Source organism: Gopherus evgoodei, chromosome 21 (assembly GCF_007399415.2).
Source record: "Gopherus evgoodei ecotype Sinaloan lineage chromosome 21, rGopEvg1_v1.p, whole genome shotgun sequence".
Lineage (NCBI taxonomy): Eukaryota > Metazoa > Chordata > Testudines > Testudinidae > Gopherus > Gopherus evgoodei.
The window spans coordinates 17,979,911-18,002,696 of NC_044342.1; the positions used below are offsets into that span (position 1 = coordinate 17,979,911).

Sequence of the window (22,786 nt, forward strand, 5' to 3'; positions counted from 1 at the left end):
TGCCTGGGGGTTTTACACTTCTGTAGCAGAGAGGATTGCACTGCTAGGGCTGCCAGAAATGAAAATGCAATTACCCTTGGCACCATGGCTGTAAATTAGAACACAGACCGATAAACTCAGCACTCAATCCAGCTCCTAGGGGCCACTGAGTGCAGAGATGTGATTGCGGGGACCCTTCAGCCTTGAGTCCATTTGCCAAAATTTGTTTGAATTCTAATCCTGTCCACCAAAGTGCTTGGAACCCCTCCCAGTTTGAGGTCATCCACAAATTGTATAAGTATATTCTCCACTCCTTTTTCTAAGTCATTAACTAAAATATTGACCATTATGAGACCCAGGACAGGCCCTTGCATGTATATGTAGGTTTTAAAATGTTATAGTTTGGTTCCTCAAAAGAAGCATTTTTATATTTTAAAATTTTTCAAGAAAAAAAATATTTTCTTTTGCTTGTGAAAATCTCTTTAAAAAAGTGTTTTTTCTTAAAAAAAATAGAAATATTTCTAGACTCTGCTGGTTTCACCACAGGTGATATCTCTCAATCTTTCTTGAACTAAACAGACATATAAGAGACTGATACAGAAATGAAGGCTCACTACCCTTGCAGGCTTCATGCACACGTGCCCCCTTTTCTGAGTTACAGGCCATACTCTCTGCTGTTATAAACTCAAACCTAGTTGCACTTCTACGGATCCCTCCTGTCAATTCTCTTCCTTCCTGGCTCCAGCATAGAGCCAATTCAGAAGTTTCATTTCCCAGCCAGCTTTCTCTAATTTTTAAGTTAAATCAAAGATGCCCAGTATATGTGCATGGATGCCCTTTATATTACTTCTACACCAAAAGATGAGAAAGAAAGACTATGGGATACTCCATCTCCATCCTCTAATGCCCCAGAAATTGCTCAGACCCACTTTCTGTTAGTGTTCACTCTATATTTTATTCTAAACCCTACCATCAACCCAAGTACAGTGCAACACCATAGTTGTTAACTCTCTACATCTGTCAGTCCCTCTTTACCAGAGCTCCAGGAGAAAAAGAAATCTCACTATTTTGCCCACTCTTCCAGTCCAGCTTCAGCTAGCCCTAGGCTTATTCCTCTTCCTCAGAGCACTGCCTGTCTAGCTTTTATCAGCTTAGCCAATTGAGGGCTAATTAGTTCCTTATTTATCCTAATCTCTTCTTCTGATTATCTAATTGCTCAACCAGCCGTCACTGGAGGAACTAATTGAGGCTACAGTGATTAGAATTCTGACCCACCTAGCTGGCCTCAGCACTAAGAGAAGAAAGAAAGAAAGAAAGAAACTGCCTTTATTCTAAGATTTGGATCCCTGTGGAATCATTTCCTTATTCTGAATCAGTGACGCTATAACAATGTGTGACATTCAAATAAAGACAATGCAACAGCAGGTACATATTCACTAGAATGGAGTTCCCAGAAATTGACAGTGGTTTTCAAATCACTGAAATCCATTGAACTATTGGAGTCCTTTGAAAATTGTTGGGAGATAGGTGCTTAAAGCTATTAAGCCTGCCTAAGGGCCTCTGATAATGCCACACATAACTAGCCTTGCTCTGTAAGAAGCCTTGCTCTGGCTCCCTCAAAAGTTTTCAACTAGCAATGATCGCGCCTCAGACTAAACTCTTTACCTGCCCCTGAAACACAGAATGGTCTCTTCACTGACTTCCACAGCCTCAGTGTATAAGAACACAGGTGGTTTAATCATGTTAGACTCACCCCTGGGAAATAATGCCACTACTATTTTACATTCCAATACCAAAGGAACAAAAAACATGGGCCTACCACTAAAAGTTCTGATTCTCGTGAATATCATCTTAATAGGAATTTAACACCATTCAGTTTATGGGGTTAGAGCAGAGGTCTCAAACTCAATTTACCTTAGGGCCAGTGCCAGTTCTCAAATCCTCCCAGCGGGCCAACAATGTCACTGGAGATGATGTTCAGAAAAGAAAATTTATATTGTATTTTTATTTCATAGAAATAATAAAACTGTCATGCAACTTTATACAATTCTTTGCCTGCCAGAGAGTTTTTAGTGTTTGCCAGAGACCTGGCAATTCTTCAGTTCTGTCAGTTTGTTGATGTTTGGCCTCCGTGACTGAGGGTATGGCTACATTTGGAATTTCAAAGCGCTGCCGCGGCAGCGCTTTGAAGTGTGAGTGTAGTCGGAGCGGCAGCGCTGGGAGAGAGCTCTCCCAGCCCTGCATGTAAACCACATCCCTTACGGGTGTAGCGTGCTGTGCTGGGAGCGTGCAGAGCTGCTGCCCTGATTACACTGACGCTTTACAGCGCTGTATCTTGCAGCGCTCAGGGGGGTGTTTTTTCACACTCCAGTTGCAGCGCTGTAAAGTGTGAGTGTAGCCAAGCCCTGAGCAGTTGAAACTTTCAGGATTGCAGCAAGGTGTGCATCAGATAGTTGTGTTCAGTATTTTGACTTGTTTATATTCATTATGGAAAAAAGTGACACTGTCTCTATGGCTGACTAGTGATGGTATCTTTTTTCCTCTCCCCCAACCAATGGGAGGTGCCAGCAATGGCTGGGAGAGAGGAACAGAGATACCATCACTAATCGCTGGGCAGAGTCAGCCATGGAGGCAGCATCATTGGTTGCTGGGCAGAGTCAGCCATAGAGACGGTGTCACTTTCTTCTTGGGCTTGTAGCTCCATGGCTTGTTTATGGGCTTCCATTTCTTTGTCTTTCAGTTCCAGGGCCCTCTGATGTGCAGCCTTTTTCTTATCAATTTCCATCTGTTTCAATTCCATTTGTCGCTTATGCGGCTTTTCATTTTCTTCTACTTCCAACCTGTGGAGCTGCAACTTTTTGGTAGCTTAACTTTCACTCATTTTGCTGCTTTTCTGCCTCTACTTCCCTTAAATAACCAAACAGAAAATAACAAACCGGTAACCACATTGTCTGTTCTCAAGGCAACGCTCTTAAAACTCACTTAAAATCACCACTAGTGTCTCAGAGCAATACGCTGTGCGCATTATCCTGCTCCACTATACCACTCTGATGGGTTGGACCCCCCTTCTGGGATACCATCTGATGTACTGGGATTTCACTGAGCCCCTCCTGCTCCACCAGCCTGGATTCCCTCTCCCTGATTTGCTGAATTAGGCTTTATTGCCTCTTGCAGCGCACACATACAGGTAAGGCCACACCCAGCTGCAGACACTGACTGAAGTCAGCTCTGTGTGAGAGGATTCACCCAGCACTCACATGCATACCCTTTTTGGGGAATAAACCCAAAACAATACTGTCTTGCACTGTATAAAAAGATCTGCACAGCACAAGCTCATAAAAATGAGCCCTCTCCCTCAATATGAAGAGAGAGATGCACAACCTCTTCCCCACCCCATTACAAATTGCAAAAAGTGGGTTTAATAATAAACAAAACAAGTTTATTAACTATAAAAGGCAGATTTAAAGTGATTATAAGGGATGGCAAACAGAACAAAGCAGATAACTGAGCAAATAAAACAAAAAATGCATACTAAGCTTATGATCTTAAAGAGACCAGTTTAGAGAAGTAATTCTTCACCCTAAATGGTACTTTAGGCAACTTGAAGAGTTTCATTAGCTTAGCGTTCCAGTTATCTCTTCTTATAGCCTGGAGCCCCATCTCAGCCTGGACTCACCCTTACCTTTCCCTTCAGGTTAGTTCCTTTGTCACTTCAGGTTCTTTCAGCAGTCCTTCTTCTTGGGTATGCAATGGAGCAAAATCCAGATCAACGCCCTTCCCAGTCATTAAAAAGGATTTACCTAACATGGGAATCCTTTGTTTGATCCCCATCCCCCTACAGTGGAAAAGTCCTAGCAGTGTCCAAGAGGGTATTTTTCATCAGGTAACAATATCGCCTGACTTTGTAGTGTCAATGTAGCATCCCAGGTAGCACCTCATGAAGGTGAGAGATTAGTATCTTCAGAGTTCTATTGTCCTTCTTAAATGGGTCATCCAGGAGGATTGCCTACTATCTGACGGGAATTCCCTCCAAGTACACACACAGTTGTAATTGTTACATAGTCAATATTCCTAAATTCATACACAGAAATGATACATGCATACAAACTGGATAATCACATTCACTAAATCATAATCTTTCCAATGATATCTTACATGAACCATCTTGCATAAAGTATATTTTTGTTATGCCATATTCATATCATAACCATATTTCTATGAAGAATATGGGGTGTAACGTCATACTGTCTTCTCATTGTATAAGTTAAATATACCAGGATTTAAGAAGAAAACTAGAGAAGCAAGTTCCATCATGTGCAGGCATAAGGATGACTTGCATGTGTTTTTAGCAGGATTTGAATCCAGGATGTTCAGGTTCTCAGTACAGACCTGCACCACTCAAGGTAGAGATTTAGCGTCTATCCCTCCGTGGACAGTCATTAGAGGGGTACTTGACACATGCATTCTTAGTGGATCATACAGGTGTTTGCTAGAGATTAGCTAAATTCTGGATGTCAGGAACCCTGGAGGTGGTGGTCAGGGTCCAGTGGTTAGAGCAGGGGTTGTTCAGAGAAGTGAGCCAGATCTACAAAGTTATTTGTAGACAGGTGAAAAAAAAGGCAGGGATTTGCAAAAGTGACTAACTGGGATAGCCACCCAACTCCCCTTGACTTGGCATAGACCTGCTGAAAGGCAGTGCAGCTCAATGGCTGAGACTTGGGTCCTGGGATCTTTTCCCAGCATTGCTGGAGTGGCGTTTTGGAGCTTTGCATTTCATGATTAGTGAATACATGTGTGGGGGGAGCTGATCCTTGATGCTCTTCTAAGGCAGAGTCTGAGGCCTTACCCACTAGTAAATCCCCTTCAGTGCCTTGTGGAAGCATGAGGGATACTATTCCTCTGGAGCTGACTAACTGAGTGGCCCTGCCCACTGCACCTGAGAAAGAGCTGGACCATAGCAAACTGTCCCTTATAAAAGAGGGCAGGAGGGAATGGAGACTGGAAACTGGAATTCCCTCTGGAAAGCTGAGGGAGCAGCAGCTCCTGGCAGTGCTCTGAATGCTTAGCTGCTGGAGCTGTCACAGAGAGGAACTGCTAGAGCATACCAGACAGACAGGAGGGAAGTCTGTTTTGGCGCCTTTATTGCTGAGGTCAGAGAGAGGAAAATCTTGTTACTGAATGTACTGGTGTGAGAGACAGATCTGAGGAGGAGGCTGCTATGAGGGGAGAGTCGGCGTGGGTTTGATTAGAATTTGTTTAAGAAGACTGAATTAAAGCAACAGCCCCTGCCCTGCTGAAGCAGCTTCAAAGGTCAGACAGAATGAACCCCAGGGAGAGAGCTGGCCTAGCAAGACCAATGTGTGCCCTAGGAGGAGGAGGTTGCTATGAGAGAGGTCTAATCCTTTTACAGATAAAGGTAAGACTAGTGCATGAAGTCTCCTGGATCCTGCTGAAATGCACCTTCACTTAGTATGCAACATATTGGGGTGACTTCTTCCTTCTGAAAACATGGCTTGATTGGGTAAGGTAGCAGGACAAGCACCTTAACTCAAATGGAGTGTGGAACAGAGCTGGCTGCAAAATGTGAGGGTTTTTTTATGCAATTTTTTTTCAGATTTTCATTAACAAACCAAATGCAAGAATGTTAGAGTTAAGGGTAAAATGTCGCAAAGTGCCCCATTTTCAAAGGCATTAAGGTTCATAATTAGACCCAAAAGAAATAATGGACAGGCTTGCTGAGAAGACAAGAAAGGGATCGGTTTACATGCCCCTCTCAATGTGTTTTCTTTCTTTTTCTTTTCTTGCTCTCCAAGATGGTAGTGCAGTCCCTGGAATCAGGCGCTGAACTAGGAGCTATGAAATTGAGAGTCTTCCTGTGCCTTTACCATTATTTTGCGGTGAGACTCTGGGCAAGTTACTTTACTTTGGTATGTTTGATTCCCCACCTGTGCAATACAATGATCTGTGAGGTTGGATTGGATGGAGGCTCCAGACTGAAACTGTAGCTCCATTGTGCTAGGTGCTGTACATACACACAATAGAGAAATGTCGGGCTGGAAGGTACCTCGGAAGATCATCTATCCCAGGCCCGAGTGCTGAGGCAGGACAAGTGCACCTAAACCAGCCTTGACAGGTGTTTGTGCAACTTATTCTTCAAAGCCTCCAGTGAGGGGGATTCCCCAACCTCCCTTGAAAGCCTGTTCCAGAGCTTAAATACTTTTAGAGTAAGAACGTTTTTCCTAATATCCAACCTAAATCCCTCTTGCTGCTCATTAAGCCTATTACTTCAGATCCTTTGAAAGTAGGACAAGAAGAACAATTGATCCCTGTCCTCTTTACAACAGCCTCTAATGTATTTGAAGATTGTTATCGGGTCCCTCTTCAGTCTTTTCTCAAGACTGAACATACTCCGTTTATTTAATCATTTACCATAGGTCAGGGTTTCTAAACCTTTTAGCATTTGTGTTGCTCTTCTCTGGACTCTCCCTAACTTATTCTTCTTACCTAAAGAGTGACACCTAGAACTGCACCCAGTGTTCCAGCTGAGATCTCATCAGAGCTGAGCAGAGCCAGACAGTTACCTCCTTTTGTCTTTCAGATGGCACTCCTGTTAATACACCCCAGAACTGTTTGCCGTTTTTGCAATGGTATCATAGCAGACAGTAGGAGACAGTCCCCACTCCAAAGAACATACAGTCCAAATAGACAAGAGAGACAATGGGTGGCAGGGGGAACAGATGGAAAGTGGCCAAGGTACCAAAGCAGACCATTGGTAAAGCCACAAATAGAACACTTCTTTCCAGTGTTCTCCAGTCACAGGACCATACGTAGATGGCATTAACCCACTGTTGAAAAGTGCATTGTTCTTTGTGAGTGAATAGTGCTACAGAGCAGGTAACTGAGGTGCTCTTGGGGGCACCTCACTACCACCTGACTGTAGCATTTGGAAGCCTCATCTGTTCTTGCCAGGTCTTGGCTCCCCATCCCCTCCAGCCACATGCAATATAAACACTCCCCTCGCAGCCCTTTCTTCCTCAGTACAAGTAAGCCATAGGCACATACCATCACTCAAGCCTTCTGCGAATCCCTCTGCAGTGATCAGCCTCTCTTCCACTGGATACCTACAGAATTCAGAGACCTGCTGCTTCCAGAGAAACAGCAAACCCCAGCTTACTAGTTTCCGTTCAGTTTCCCTTTCCCATTCAACACACAGCACTTAGATATAGTTGTCATAAACAGATAGTTAAGGGTTAATGTCTCTTTTACCTGTAAAGGGTTAACAAACAGGGAACCAAACACCTGACCAGGGGACCAATCAAGGGACAAGATACTTTCAAATCTTGGTGGAGGGAAGCCTTTGTTTGTGTTTGTTGGGTTTTGCTTTGTTCTCTCTGGGTCCTGGAAGGGACTAGATGTGCAACCAGGTTTCTTGCCAATCTCCCTGCTACAGTCTCTTATATATTCAGAATAGTGAGTATTTAGTAAGAAAGGCAGTTATAGTCTTTTGATTGTTTTCTGTATTTGCAAATGTGTATTTGGCTGGAAGTATTTTAAATTGTATTTCTGCTGGAGGAGGCTTTTTCTCCAGTTTCTATAAGCTGACAGACCCTGTAACTTTTACCATCTAAATTACAGAGATAACTTTTTTTCTTTCTTTTTATTAAAAGTTTTGCTTTTAAGACCTGTCTGATTTTTCCCCTTGTTGAGGCTCAAGGGAATTGAGTCTGTACATAACAGGGAAGGGGACAGGAGGGGAGAAGGGTGGAATCCCTTTGTTTTAGATTCATGGAGCTTGAATCTGTTTATCTCTCTAGGAGCCCAGGGAGGGAACGCCTGGAGGGGAGGAGAAGGTGGGGGAACAAACCTAATTTCTCTGTGTTGTGATTCAAGGAGTTTGAATCACAGTGATTTTCTAGGGTAACCCAGGGAGGGAAATCCTAGGAGAGGCACGGGTGAGGGAAAGAGTTTACTTTCCTTGTGTTAAGATCCAGGGGTCTGGGTCTTGTGGGTCCCCAGGGAAGGTTTTGGGGGGACCAGAGTGTATCAGGCACTGGAATTCCTGATTGGTGGCAGCATATCAGATCTAAGCAGGTAATTAAGCTTAGAGGAATTCATGCTGGTACCCCAACTTTTGGACTCTAAGGTTCAGATTGGGGAAAGATTCTATGACAATAGTTATCATGAAAACAAGCAAGAGTTTATTTAGCAATGAGAAGAGGTTTAAACGATCGCAAGTAGAAGTCATAGCAAGGGTTACATGTGCAATAAAATCATAGCATACCTCCTCCAACCTAGCCTTACTTATTTAGTTACTGTCGGGTCTTACAGTATTGCTCACCTGCATTTTTCAGCCAGGTAGGTAGTGATCCTTTTTGCCTGAAACAAGTCAGGCTCTCCGCTTGTCCCCTCAGTGAAGAATACTGTGTGTGTGTGTGTCTCTCTCTCTCTGTCCGTGCAACTTCAGATATATCATCACAGTCCTTAGACGTTCATTCCTAAACCAGACCCCTCCTGAGGTGGCTTCCATTCTGTAAACCTCACAATCTTATATCAGTTTTGCAACCTTGATTATTTGGTGGCTTTGTCTGCAAAAAGACTCCCTTTGTGAGCCAGTGATATGCTTTGTGACCTTGGTCATTTGCAGGCTGTTCCCCCTTGCCACCATTTGTCTCTCTTTTCTCTTTGGACTGCATACCCTTTGGAGCAAGGACTTATCCTAGATATGCCATGATACACACCAGACCAGACAGAGATAAGTGTCTCCTCCTCCCTGCCTGAACAGAATCTGTTCAAGCCCTGTCACCTCCTGGTGACCTGCTTTTAACTTCAAAATTGAAGATCATAATTTCCAGGATAGACACAGAACTTCTTAAATATTATCCAGATAACCTAGTAAACTACTGGATCTTGGTAGAGACTTTACATGCCCCCCCTTTGTTTATTGTTATGGAAACGCCAGACCCCTGGGGTCCTGTAAACGGCTATACCCCCCATTATTCTATCCATTAGTTGGCACCCAAAGGTCCTTGAGTCGCAGTAACTATTAACAATGTCTTGCTATAGAAATTGGGGCAATCTCTTAAATTTAAACTCTCTAACTATTAGCCTGAATCTTACTGTGTGGCAGACAGTTCCACAAGAAAGTCCCATTATGAAAATAAAGGCACCAGATAGTCCTGTTAGCAGAAAGTCTTTCCTGTTAGCAGAAGAAAGGTGACAGTGTGAGCAAGGGTAGCAGAAGCAGGCTTTTGTCAGTTAATAACATAGCCGACCTCCATTTCTCTCCCCTACAGATGACATCTCCTGCTTGGGCTCCAAGAGTGAATGAGACCAGCCTGACATATTTCATTTTCCTCAGGTTTTCTAACCACTGGGACATGCAGATTCTCCTCTTCTCTCTGTTGTTCCTGCTCTACTTGTTAACCTTAGTGGGGAACAGCCTCATTCTTCTCATCACAATGGTGAACCCGGCCCTCCACACCCCCATGTATTTTTTTATCAGGAACTTGTCCTTCCTGGAGATCTGCTACACTTCGGTCACCGTGCCCAAGATACTGGCCAACCTCATCTCAGAGGATCGATCCATCTCCTTTGCCAGCTGTTTAGTGCAACTGTATTTCCTTCTCTTCTTCGGTACAGTCGAGTGTTTCCTTCTTGCTTCCATGTCCTATGACCGTTACCTGGCAATCTGCTACCCACTGCACTACACAGCCAAAATGACTAAGGGTGTGTACATTGGGCTGTCGCTGGTCTGCTGGCTGTGTGGCATCTTCATACCACTGGGAAACATAGCTGGGATATTCAGCCTGCTGTTCTGTGGGCCTAATCAGATTGACTATTTCTTCTGTGATTTCCCTCCAGTGCTAAAGCTGGCCTGTGTCAACACGTCCCCAAATGAGGTCGCGATCCTAGCCAGCAGCTTGCTCATCACTGTCCTGCCCTTGCTCTTCACAGCAGGGTCCTACACCTGTATCATATACACAATCCTCAAGATCCCATTGGCAGAGGGCAGACATAAAGCTTTCTCCACTTGCTCCTCTCACCTTATTGTGGTGACTCTCTTCTACTGCTCTGCTAGCTTTGTCTACCTACAGCCCAAGTCCAGCTACTCCCCAGAGCGGGACAAGTTCCTCTCGCTGTTTTACACCGTGATAACACCCATGCTAAACCCAATCATCTACAGCTTGAGGAACAAGGAGGTAAAAGAGGCTCTGAGGAGAACCTTAAAAAGACTTTTGTTTTCCTAAAAACTCTCTGTTTGCATTTTGAAAGGAACCTGGGGAAAATAGGGTTTAGAATTCCAGTAGAGGTGGTCATAATATTTATCAAACATTTTTTTTTCAAAGAAAAACACAATATTCTACAGATCAAAATATTCTCTAAAACCAGGTTGACTTTAGTGAATTTTTTCATTGCAAAAATATGTAATTTTAGTTTTTTTCCTTCTAGACATCTTGTTTCTGTTTTCAAAACCTTAGAATAAATAATATTCAATTTTTGGATTTCCACCCACACACCATTTTTTATACTTCCTTCTTTCCAGCCATCTGCAACCCCTCAACATTGAAGTGACAGGATGAGAGGAGAATGTGTACTCATGTGAAATCAAAAAATAATGTTTCAAAAAGAAACATTTTTTCTTATTTTTGAAAAACAAATTTACTGAAAAATTGGGATTCAAAAACAAGCAAAATATTGTTTGGATTTTTTAACTCCAAAAATTAAAAATTTTCAGTGAAGATCTTAAAATGGGAAAGGTTTTTGTTCAAAACTAGTAAATGTTTTGACATTTTTTTGTTTGAACCTTACTCCCTTAGTCCCGTTTGACAATCCTAACTTTTTTTTTTCTTTCCTTTTATCTTGCCCCCACCTTGCCATTTTTAGGCCTTGCCTGTTTAGGTTGAGATTTCTTTTAAATGTCACCTGTGGATGTTAGGGTGACTAGATGTCCCAATTTTATAGGGATAGTCCCAGTATTCAAAGCTTTTTCTTATATAGGCACCTATTGTCCCCCCACCCCGTGTCCTGATTTCTCACATTTGCTATATGGTCATCCTAGTGGATGTCCATATCACAGCCATTTTAATGGAAATTGACATTCAAATTGCTTAGGCACCTTTCAAAATCTGAGCCTTGGATAGCTTTAGGCCAGGGATTGTGTCTGTAGACAATCTGGGACAATGAAGCCCTGATCCTTTAGCATAGTGGGACCCATTAGGAGTTTCTGCAACAAAAATCATAAATAGTAATTATCTGCTGGGTGATGAAATGATTAGTTTGTATTTTCCCAGCATGCCAAGTGTAAAAGGTTTGGGACTGTGGTCAAGGACACTGTTTCCCATCATCTGATTCCTCCCATGTTTGGGGAAACAGGACTTGGTACATTTTTTTTTAAATAAACAGGATTTCACCAAGGATAGCAGACTGCAGCATCAATACCTCCTAACTGGAACAATCTGCAAGACCCTGAGTTTTTGGCAGTCCACTCAGGACAAAAGGAGTAACATTATAGTGGAGATCAAGGATCCAGCTTGGAAACATTCTTTCCAGGAGGGAAGGTGGAGAAGCAGAAAGAGAGAGGAAACAGCTCTCTCTCCTGCTCTCTCTTCCCCCATCTTTCAAAATTAAAAACAGGGACAATTTACAGTTCACAAAACATTATCTCTTTTCCACCGTTCCTCTGCCCTCTCCTGGCCCCTTCCTACCCAGCTCTGCCTTCCCCATGCCTTTCCTTTATCTCCGAGCACTGCACATGAATCACCCCTCACATCTCCCAGGACCTCATTCACTGACTGACTCAGTTCCCCCTGCCAAACCCAGTGAGTATTGACCACTCTAAATGCTCTAACACCATGAGTCAGCAACCCTCAAAACTCATGAGGTGGGCTTTAAAAAATGCATCTGTGGCTCGACTTTATGACAAAAATAAACTCTCTGGTGCATATTTTTGATCGTGTCAACTCTGCGACTCACACCAAACATTCCAGGTGCCAGGGAACGAGTCAGTAATTTATTCCTTTGGTTATTCATGCTAAAAGAAGTCTCAAGGGAAGTAGCGTTCCCCACAGATGGTGCCAGGGATAAATTCTCTCACGTTTTCTTTGTGCACAGGATGCCTGTTTGGGAAGCTGGTTAATTTGGGGGTTGAGCTTCCTATGTGTTTGTCTGGAGCTCTAGTCCTACAGGTTCTGCCCACCATCCCTACAGCCAGGAATATGTCTTTTCTTTTTTTTTTACTGAAACACAACACAATTCATTCTAACTCACCCTGAAAGACAGGAGGAAGTATATCCCTCTAGATTTCCCCCTAAACATTTGTATCTAAGCCACACATATGACAACTGAGAAATTTGTTTCCATCTCACCACTGCAACAGTCCTCATGAACACAGATGACAACCAGTGCCAGTTTTATTGCAACCCCAAGAACTGTTTCACTAGATTAAATCCAGATACCAGAGGTAAGAAATACTGACATCTTCTCTGGGGGCAATGGATATTTTGGTACATTTCCTTAAAATGTGTGCCTTGTATAACAATATTCATTTGATATTTAGGGGTGGTGATAGGAACCTCAGTCATAGACCAAAGCCCCATTTTGCTAGCATTGTATAACAGGGGAAGAATTTTTGAAGAAGCTTAAGGAATTTAGGCACTCATGGCCCATTGAATTTCTTCATTGGATGCATAACTCCCTGCACTTCCTCTGAAAATCCCAGCCTACAAACTGAATTTTTAATTGTAATATTTGGAAGCTCAATGGTTGTGTTAGAGCTAAAACACCCTAAAAGTTCCTATAATACAGATTCTGTTCTCTCTTTCACTCCTGGAGCTCTGTCAAACTCTCTCCTTCAGAGGAATTCTTCCCATACCAGGTCAGTTCTATTGACTATCACTGAGTTCCTGCAATGAAGGCACCCTCCTTTTCAGATGGATCCTTTTCAGCAGGATGGATTGGGCAAGAGCTAGACTATCAAAAAGTGGCTATGAAAATCACTAGTGACATTCTTTTTGGCTAGGATACTAGTAAGGGATTTAGAAAAGATGGGCTACCAACTCTGCTCTAGTATAGGTTTGTCAGGTGCTTAGATTCTTGCTTATATGCTCAGAAGCTAACAAATCGCCAAATTTGGGGCTGAGAAGAAATTTCCCCCTCAGGTCAGATTGCCTGTGTCCTTCAGGAATTTCACTTTTCTCTGCAGTGTGTGGGTGCGGGTTGCTTACTGGGATCCTCTAGGTATATCTCCTTTAATAGCTCTCTGCCATTTCAGGGGCCTTGAGCACGGAGCACCTTGGTCCCTCCTTTTTTCTGCCTAGTCTCCCAAGGGCTGTGATAACATAAGAACAGCCACACTGGGTCAGACCAAAGGTCCATCTAGCCCAGTATCCTGTCTTCTGATAGTGGCCAATGCCAGGCGACCACAAGGGAATGAACAGGACAGGTAATCATCAAGTGATCCATCCCCTGTCACCCATTCCCAGCTTCTGGCAAACAGAGGTTAGGGACACCAACCCTGCCCATCCTGGCTAACAGCTGTTGATGGACCTACCCTCCGTAAATTTATCTAGTTCTTTTTTGAACGTTGTTATAATCTTGGCCTTCACCACATTCTCTGACAAATTGTTCCACTGGGTGACACTGCATTGTATGAAGAAATACTTCCTTTTGTTTGTTTTAAGCCTGCTGCCTATTAACTTCGTTTTGTGACCCCCTAGTTCCTGTGTTATGAGGAGGATTAAATAACACTTCCTTATTTACTTTTTCCACAGCAGTCATAATTTTAAAGACCTCAATCATATCCCCCTACTAGTCGTCTCTTTTCCAAAAAGTCCCAGTCTTATTAATATCTCCTCATACAGAAGCCGTTCCATACCCCAAAACATTTTTGTTGCCTTTTCTTTACCTTTTCCAATTCCAATATATCTTTTTGGAGATGGGGTGACCACATCTGCATGCAGTATTCAAGATGTGGGTGCACCATGGATTTATAGAGAGGCATTATGATAGTTTCTGTCTTATTATCGATTCCTTTCTTAATGATTTCCCTAATAATACTTTGGTCTAATTCTGTTATTGAGTTTAGTGTGCGGGTGCTGGGTGGTGCTAGTGGCCCGTGATCAAGGAGGTCAGACCAGATGATCTGGTGATCCCTTCGGGCCTTATACTCTATGACTCCATGCCCCTGGGCATGCCGCTTAGCCTCTCTGGGTATGTCTGCACTACACCCTAAGCTCAAGCGCTGATTCTGTTTCCATCCACAAACAAATCAGTCTGATTCAGATCAGCAAGCACTCAGAATCTGAGTGCTAGGAACCCACTAGGGAGGAAGGTCAGAGCATAAGTCTTGCCATGACTCAGGTCCAAGCCCTGTCATTTTGCAGTGTGAACGCAGCTCAAGCTGAAGTCCCGAGTAAGAAGGTCTATGCAGTCTCTATGGATGCGCTGGCACGGCCATGAGACTCTGCTCCGGAAATTGTAAACTCAAGCTTACAATGCAGGGTGGACACTCAAGCATGAGCTTGGAAACACTGACTCCGTGAGGCTGGGTCCCACAGACCCGGTTTACAATCCAGTGTAGACATACCGTGAGTACCTCAGTTTCCCACCTGTGCAATGCAGATAATAGCACTGTCCTGCCTCCAAGGTGGTGTGGAGGGTCAATTCCTCAAAGATGAAGAGCTTCTCCAAGGCTGTGGTAATGGGGGGGAAAGGGTGGATGATCAGTACCTTCAGTTATTTTGCAGTGGTGTTGTAACCGTGTTGGTCCCAGGAAATGAGAGAGACAAGGTGGATGAGATCATATCTTTTACTGGTCCCACTTCTAATGAAGTAGCTTGAAAGCTTGTCTCTCTCACCAACAGGAGCTGGCTCAATAAGAGATTACCTCACCCACCTTGTCTCTCGGATAGCTGATGATGTTTATTCCCCTTTTTCCCTTTACTTCTGCAGACAAAATGAACAGGACTGGAGAAGGCAACCAAACTTCTATGCCCCAGGAGTTCATCCTGTTGGGACTCTCCAGTCATCCAGAGGTTCGGCTGGCCCTCTTCGTGGCATTCCTCACCCTCTACCTGGTGACCCTGCTTGGGAACCTCCTCACCATTCTCTTGGTTGGGTCTGACCCTCTCCTCCACACCCCAATGTATTTTTTCCTCTCCAACCTGTCTCTCCTGGAGGTTGGATATACTTCAAGTGTTCTGCCCCAGATGCTAGCCCATCTCCTGGCAGAGCACAGAGACATCTCATTGGCCCGTTGCATGGCCCAGATGTACTTCTTCCTCGCCTTTGGCATAACGGAGTGCTTTCTCCTCACTGTTATGTCATATGACAGGTATGTCGCCATCTGCCTCCCGCTGCACTACCCGCTCCTCATGGCCAAGAGGGGGTGCATGGCCATGGTGGCCACTTCCTGGATGGGAGGTTTTCTAGTTTCTGCCATCAACACTGTGTCCACCTTCCAGCTATCTTTCTGTGGGCACCAGGAGATAGACCATTTCCTCTGTGAAATGCCGGCCATGGTAAGTTTGGCCTGTGGTGGGAAGGGCCAGGCACAAATAGTCATGTCTGTAAGCTGTGTGTTCACACTGGTCTGCCCGCTTTCCTTAATAGTCCTCTCTTATGCTCGCATCATTGGCACTGTCTTGAACATCCCCTCCACTGCTGGAAGGCATAAAGCCTTTTCCACCTGCTCTTCCCACTTGGTCGTGGTCAGCCTGTTCTTTGGGACAGTGATTTCAATGTACCTGAGACCCAGGTCTAGCTCCTCTATGGGGCAGCTCAAAACAAGCTCTGTCTTCTACATCACTGTCACCCCAGTGCTCAACCCCATCATATACAGCCTGAGGAACAAGGAGGTGATATGCGCCCTGAGGAAAATGATGGGTAAGGATGTAGGGGCCTTGCCTGAACAATGAAAGAAAACAGGTGTAAGGAAACAGGTTAACAATGAACAAATCAGGAATTCACAAGTGGTCTTGTAAATAATATGTACCTCATAGATAAAGAAATACCAAGAAGAAGAATAAATGTGTGATAAGCTTGCAGCTGCAGCTTTGCTTACTAGCACATTTTCTAGTGCAGGGATAGGTGCACCCAATTAGTAAGCCAATCGTGAAGTCTATGATGTAATGTAGAATGTACGCACTTGTGTTAGTCTGTTTTAGAATATGTATATAATCTGATATACAATTAAGTCGTTCAGAGTTGTGGTGCATCCTATCCCATCCCTATACCTGAGTCTGATCACCTCAGGTGTAGCTTTATGAAATGCCACTAAAGACACCTCAAGGCCCTGTCAGGATCTGAACCAAGTTCTAGAGAACTGGATTAAATGTTCCCCTCCAGAGTTGGAGGGAATCCCAACATTAGGGAGGTAGAGGTCTCTGTTATCCCAGATCCTGATAGTGAGTGACAGATCATGGGGGCATCCCATTTGGAATCCAGACTCCTGCCCTGCTACATCAGAACAATGGTCCATCCATCCCTGCATCCCTTCTACACTGGGGACTGGAACAAATGTCCCTCTAGTGCTGTATCCTTTCTATTTTCTGGACTAGAACTATAGTCCATCTTATCCTGTATCCCGTCTATGTACTTGATAAAATCAATGATTGATCCATTCCTTTATATTTGCTATTAATAGAAAAGACCATTGGTTCGTCCTGTCTGAAAGCCTTAACCCTATTTACTGTGTCCGATCAATGGTCCATCTGTTCCTACATTCATACCTGCTTAAAAACCAAATTGACCATCTAGTTTTGGTTCCTTCCTATGTAACAGATCAGAACGGCCCCAGCCACTCCATATCCTTTCTACATGTGAGGTTAGTTGACTGGCCCCTCTAGTCCTGTATCCCTTCTAGATACTAAATTAGACCAAAAGTCCCTTCTGTTCAGAGATTTTTCTCCAGCCAGTCAAAGTTTACAAGGGTCACCACACATACAAACAAATTAAAACACATAATTTGAGCTATGCTGGAGGCATGTGTTGGGCTAATCCTTTCCAGTGCCACTTGGGAAGGGAAAGAGAGATGGCAACAGATGATTCAGAGGAACTGAAAGGCTGGAAATTCTGCTCAATTGCTGTTATTACCTGACTGTGTGTGGACTCAGTTACAGTATCTCCAGTGGTCTCCATGGCACAGCTCAGGCTTCACACTAAATGTACCCATTCACTGTCCTCAGAAGCCCTTTGTTATTGCACGATACATAGATCTGATATGGGGTGCACGGTGAAAGTTAGAAATAGTGGGCTATCAGAGAGGGCACAAGACTGGAACTTAAATCTAAAACTGCAAAATTTGTCCACTCAGCTTTTTTCAAAGAAGATGTAGATTCAATAACACTAAATCATTTTGCAAATTCATGTTGATGTCACCAAATATTTTCAGGGGGAAAAAACATGAAAGAAATTCCATTTTTTTTACTTTCTTGTTTGTTTTATTTTACTTTGATGTCTGTTATATTACTTTTATATCATATTTATGTACTATATTTAATATTATACACAGACAATATTTAAGAGTGTTAAATATTATAACATTATAATCAAAACCAAATGATTTTCCTTATCTAAACTAAACCACTTGATAAAACTTTTATATGCTTCTGAATCAATTTGTGTGTCAGGATCACTTCACATACATTTATTAATGAACCCACCATCCTATCATGGTCTGAGGCACTCTCATGTCTGCTATGGGACCTTTAATGTGTCTGTAGTGTCAAAGATTGTTTGTTTGTTTGTTTTCCCATTTCAACATGTCCCTTATTCTCTCTGAGATATACATTGATTTTACAGAGCTGTGATTTCTTTAACACCTTTTACATTCAAATAAAAGTTCATCACTGGTTTCTCATTTATATGTATATCTGTATCCATGTCTATATGTAAATGTAGAGCTATAAGCCATGTCTCTGCTTCTGCCTGTCATACCACTGCTAATTAAACACACACTAGCTCAGTGAGCGCTAGCACAAGCATGTGTACATGAGCAGGGGAATCACACCCCTAACTCATCATGTAGACATACCCAAAAGGAACCCAATAGACCCAAAGCCAAAAGGGATCACTGTGATCATCTAGCCTGACCTTCAACTTCCCTGAATTAATTTCTCTTTGAACTAGAGCAGAGCTTTTAGAAAAACATCCTGTCTTGATTTAAGAATTGTCAGTGATGGAGAATCCACCTCAACCCTTGGTAACATGGTTAATTATCCTCACTGTCATAAACACACACCTCAGTTCCAGTCTGAATTTGTCTAGCTTCAACTTCCAGTCATTGGAACTTTGTCCGATAGTGAATAGCTCATGTTCAAATTTCTGTTCTCTGGGTAGGTATTTATAGGCTGTGATCAATTCATCCCTTACGGCTCTCTTGGATATGCTAAATAGATTGAGCTATTTGAATCCATTGCTTGTGTCTCCCCCAATCTCCTCCCTTCAGCACAGCATCCCCTAACACCATTGTGGGACATTGAGGTCTCCACTGACTGTGTGGAGAAAGCACCCCATTCTGAGTCCCCCTATACACACATAGTCACTGCAGCACATTGTCTCTTAGAGATAGGGTGGGACATGGTGGTCAGAATTGACTTGAAGGGGAGAATTCCCTCAAAGGAGTCAACCACACTGCGCTCTCTCCAGTCCTTGGGTTGTTCTTTGAATGTTCCCCATTCAAGAACTGACAGAGAGCATCCTTGCTTGGTGAGATATCTGATGGAACACTGTGAAGAAAGAGATGCTTTGTGAGAATCCATTGGTGTTCTTTTATAGCTTCGTTTTGTGGGTTCTCCGGGATACCCCCCAGGAAGACCAAAATTGGAATACGAATGGAATAAATTTCTCCCAACTTATTCCCAAATAGTTGTGCTGATCTTCCTGGTCACACTGTGAGTTTTGTCAGAAATCATTTCTCTTCTCTGTACCTGACCACTTCCCCCCCTCATCCACCCCATATAAAATGGAGGTAATAATATTTATGCATCTCCCAGGAATAACAATATTTATAGTGATTCCATGAGAGATTTTAACAATATTTATAGTAATCCCACTGACCGGGGTCACGCTGGATAAGTACTTGGGTGGGACACAGTCCAGGTGTAGGTAAAGGATTGTGAAGTTCAATTAGTGTCTCTTAAAATTTTTGAGATCCTAAGATAAAAGGTGCTTTAAGAAGTGTTACTGAAATATTGGGTCCACCTAGCTGAGAGCCAATGATAGCCAGACAGGGATAAGGAAAGGTTGCTTTATTCTGCAGAAGAAAGAAGAGTTCTGTACCTTGGTACAAAAAACTCTACTCCATACAAAAACCAAGAATCTTTTATACACACTCACATACAGGCTTCGGTCATGTTAGCATTTGATTGGTGGTTAGCAAACCCTGCACTTCTGCAATCTGCTCAGCCAAAACTGGCTTAGGACCAGCTTCAACTGCCTCAAGACTGATAAGAGAAGACAGTTCAAAAGTTCAGGCTACTGTGTCTGTGAGATATCCAATTTCCCCTAATGGTTGCCAGCTATTATAAGGCTACTAGCTGTTAGGGGGTTGCTGCTGACTGTCACAGAAGCAAGAAGTATTATCATTCTTATGGGGTCTTTACTTTTATCATTCAGCAAAGGAGGGTTTCTCATACTCAAACATTTCCCTTGAGGTTTATAGTGGAATCACACAAATTTCTAGGATGTCCTAATAACTTTATTCTACAAAAGGGTTTAGGGGCAGAACCACACACTATATTCCAATGCAAACTGGGCACCCAAATCCTTTTAGGCAGCTTTGAAGATCTCACTCAAGGTCTCCCTCTTGCTCAATTATCCTGGTTCTCTCTGCCTTACTTGCAAGATGGTCAGAAGGGAAACATCTATTAATCCGAAAGGGGAAGGTATCAGATTGGTCACCCATGTAAGAATTCAGCTCCTAACCCGTGCAGTGTTTGCCTCCATCCCACATCTGCAAAATATGGAAAATAATGTCTTCCTTGTATATTTAGGCTGAGATTTGTAAATGCATTTTAATGAGAATTGACATCCAAGTCTATGTCTGCTTTTAAAATCTCAGATTCTGTCTTGCAAAGGGCCTATCAAAATGGGTTCCCTTGATCTCAACTAAGGCCAATAGGGTGATACTGATTAATAATTTGCATGGCCATGAAATTATTACTTTGTGTTCTCCCAGAGACATTGAATTAGTGGACCCTATAGTACGGTGTGTGAGTAATGCAATGAGATGCCAGTCAGCTTGGCAACCGACTGAAGTTGGAGAGGAAGAGGGGGGTCTAACTTACTAGGTAGGAAATGTAATGATTGATAAGTGTAGACTCAGATTCATATTTTGTGTTACTTTTTAACCATTTGTTTCCTCCACTCCCTTCTTTAATTCTTATCCTTTCTTACACTAAACCTTCTTTTGGTTTATTGTAAGCACTCACAAGTGCTGTGTGGTTTGCAAGACCGCAGGTTTAAGGTAAAACTGGTAAACTGGGATATGTGGCATCTTTAGGGGCAGAGGATCAGGAATTTCTGTAAGTAGCCAGTGTCAGGGAAATGTTTCAAAGGGGATGAAAGACTGGCATGCACCTGTTGATAAACTGCAAGGTGAAGTTAGAGCTGATGTAGCCCATAGGACAGTGCTTGAGAGGTGGATAGGCTGGTGGTATCACATATATCACATGGAAGACTCCCTCTCACCCCCTTGCCTTCAGTAATGAGGTGACCCACCATCCTGAGTACCCACAAAACTGTCACAACTCCAGGGAAGACAATGGAGCAATGTTGCCATTAAACCAGAGTAAACAAGGAGCGTATCGGGCCGTGTTCCTCTGTTCACATCTTGAGAAGAAATATATTTGAGGTTATGACTCTCCTCAGGGCTCTACTGATATCTTTGCTTCTCAGGCTGTAGATAATGGGGTTTAATGTGGGTGTCACCACAGAATAGAGCAGGGCCAGAAATTTGTCACTTTCCGGGGTATAGCTGGACCTGGGTCGCAAGTACATGGCACTGGCAGAGCCATAGAACAGAGTGATGACTATGAGGTGAGAGGAGCAGGTGGAGAAGGCTTTTTGTCTGCCTTGAGCCGATGTGATCTTCTGGATGGTGGAGATGATGTGGATATAGGACCCCAGTATCAACAAAGAAGGGATCAGTGTGATTAACATCCCAGCTACAAAGACAGCAATTTCGTTCATCACAGTGTCTCCGCAGGCCAAGGTCAAGAGGGGTGGAATGTCACAGAAGAAATGGTTGATCCGGTTGTCCCCACAGAAGGGCAAGGTGAAGATGAGTGAGGTCTGACCCAAGGAGAGCAGCAAACCACTGACCCAGGAGCCAGCCACCAGCTGGACACACAGGCTCTTGTTCATGATGACCACATACCGCAGAGGGTTACAGATGGCCAAGACACGGTCATATGCCATGGCAGCAAGAAGGAAACATTCGGTGGTCCCTAGTGAAAGAAGGAAGTACAATTGGGCAGCACAGCCAGTGAAAGAGATGGTTCTGTCCTGAGAAAGCAGGTTCTCCAGCATCTTGGGGATGGTGACCGTGGTGTAGCAGATGTCAACCAAGGACAAACTGGAGATGAAATAGTACATGGGGGTGTGAAGAACCAGGTCAAGCCAAACTGTGGCACTGATGAGGATATTCCCCATCAACGACACCATGTACATGATGAAAGTCACCACAAAAAGCAAGTTCTGAAGCTCTGGATGAGTGGCAAACCCCACCATCACAAACTCTGTAGTTTGGTTTTTAGCTTCCATGTGCCTGGAGAGAGAAACAAAATGGGGGGAAAATAATGAACATGAACTCTCTTATCCAGTACCAGACTGAGTGATTGATGATTATTCTAATGATCATTATGTTGGTGATTTATAATGTGCACACAGCATTCTAGGAACATTCCACCAACAGTAAAAAACGTTGTTCCATTTCATGGCTTTTTTAAAGAGAAATCAAACCTCACTAATCTATTAGAAATCTTGAGGATGTCAAAAAGTATGTGGACAAATGGGATCCAGTGGATATAGTGTACCTGGACTTTCAGAAAGCTTTTGATAATGTCCCACACCAAAGGCTTTTAAGCAAAGTAAGTAGTCCTGGGATAAGAGGGAAGGTCCTCTCCTGGATCAGTAACAGGTTAAAAGACAGGAAATGAAAGGGTAGGAATAAATGGTAAGAATAAATCTCTCCTCATATGGAAGCTGTTCCATACCCCTAATAATTTTTGTTGCCCTTCTCTATACCTTTTCCAATTCTAATATATCTTTTTTATTCAGAGGGAGCGACCAGAACTGCACACAGTATTCAAGGTCTGAGTGTGCTGTGGATTTATATAGTGGCATTATGATATTTTCTATCCCTTTCCTAATGACGCCTCCCTTTCAGTCTAGCCAAATCACCCACCTCCCCACCCTTGCTGCTCTGTTTTCTATACAGTAGAACCTCAGAGTTCCAAACATCTTGGGAATGGAGGTTGTTCGTAACTCCGCAATATTCGTGATTCTGAAAAAAAAACTCTGATTGTTCTTCCAAAAGTTTACTATTGAACATTGACTTAATACAGCTTTGAAACTTTACTATGCAGAAGAAAAATGCTGCTTTTAGTCATCTTAATTTAAATGAAAAAAGCAGAGAAATAGTTTCCTTACCTTGTTGAAGCTTTTTTTTAAACTTTCACTTTATTTTAGTAGTTTACATTTAACATAGTACTGTATTGGATTTGCTGTGGTGGTGTGGTTGGAGGGGGGAGAGTTGAGGTTGTGATTTTGTTTTTTTGTCTAAGGGTGTGTGGATGACCAATGAGTT

The 22,786-nt window shown here is 43.1% G+C and overlaps 3 protein-coding genes across 3 annotated transcripts; 2 read left to right on the top strand and 1 right to left on the bottom strand.

Moving 5' to 3' along the window:
• The first annotated feature begins 9,272 nt into the window (after positions 1-9,272).
• On the top strand, positions 9,273-10,226 carry LOC115638169 (olfactory receptor 10A2-like). The gene has a single exon (XM_030539735.1). The coding sequence runs from the start codon at positions 9,273-9,275 to the stop codon at positions 10,224-10,226; it is 954 nt and encodes a 317-aa protein (XP_030395595.1).
• Positions 10,227-12,360: 2,134 nt separating this feature from the next.
• Positions 12,361-19,187, top strand: LOC115638170 (olfactory receptor-like protein OLF3). The gene is made up of 3 exons (XM_030539736.1): positions 12,361-12,439; positions 14,929-15,833; positions 19,137-19,187. Exons 1-3 carry the CDS (start codon positions 12,361-12,363, stop codon positions 19,185-19,187), a joined length of 1,035 nt encoding a protein of 344 aa, XP_030395596.1.
• A 1,615-nt stretch (positions 19,188-20,802) lies between these two features.
• Positions 20,803-21,741, bottom strand: LOC115638187 (olfactory receptor 5V1-like). The gene has a single exon (XM_030539755.1). It carries the CDS (start codon positions 21,739-21,741, stop codon positions 20,803-20,805), a length of 939 nt encoding a protein of 312 aa, XP_030395615.1.
• Positions 21,742-22,786: the final 1,045 nt, after the last annotated feature.

Bases quoted from the DNA above. Each gene is read 5' to 3' on its own strand.
- LOC115638187 (XM_030539755.1), bottom strand. From the start codon at position 21,741: ATGGAAGCTAAAAACCAAACTACAGAGTTTGTGATGGTGGGGTTTGCC.
- LOC115638170 (XM_030539736.1), top strand. From the start codon at position 12,361: ATGAACACAGATGACAACCAGTGCCAGTTTTATTGCAACCCCAAGAAC. The intron at 12,440-14,928 runs GTAAGAAATACT...TTACTTCTGCAG, and splicing joins ATTAAATCCAGATACCAGAG to ACAAAATGAACAGGACTGGA. The intron at 15,834-19,136 runs GTGATATGCGCC...TGAGATCCTAAG, and splicing joins ACAGCCTGAGGAACAAGGAG to ATAAAAGGTGCTTTAAGAAG.
- LOC115638169 (XM_030539735.1), top strand. From the start codon at position 9,273: ATGACATCTCCTGCTTGGGCTCCAAGAGTGAATGAGACCAGCCTGACA.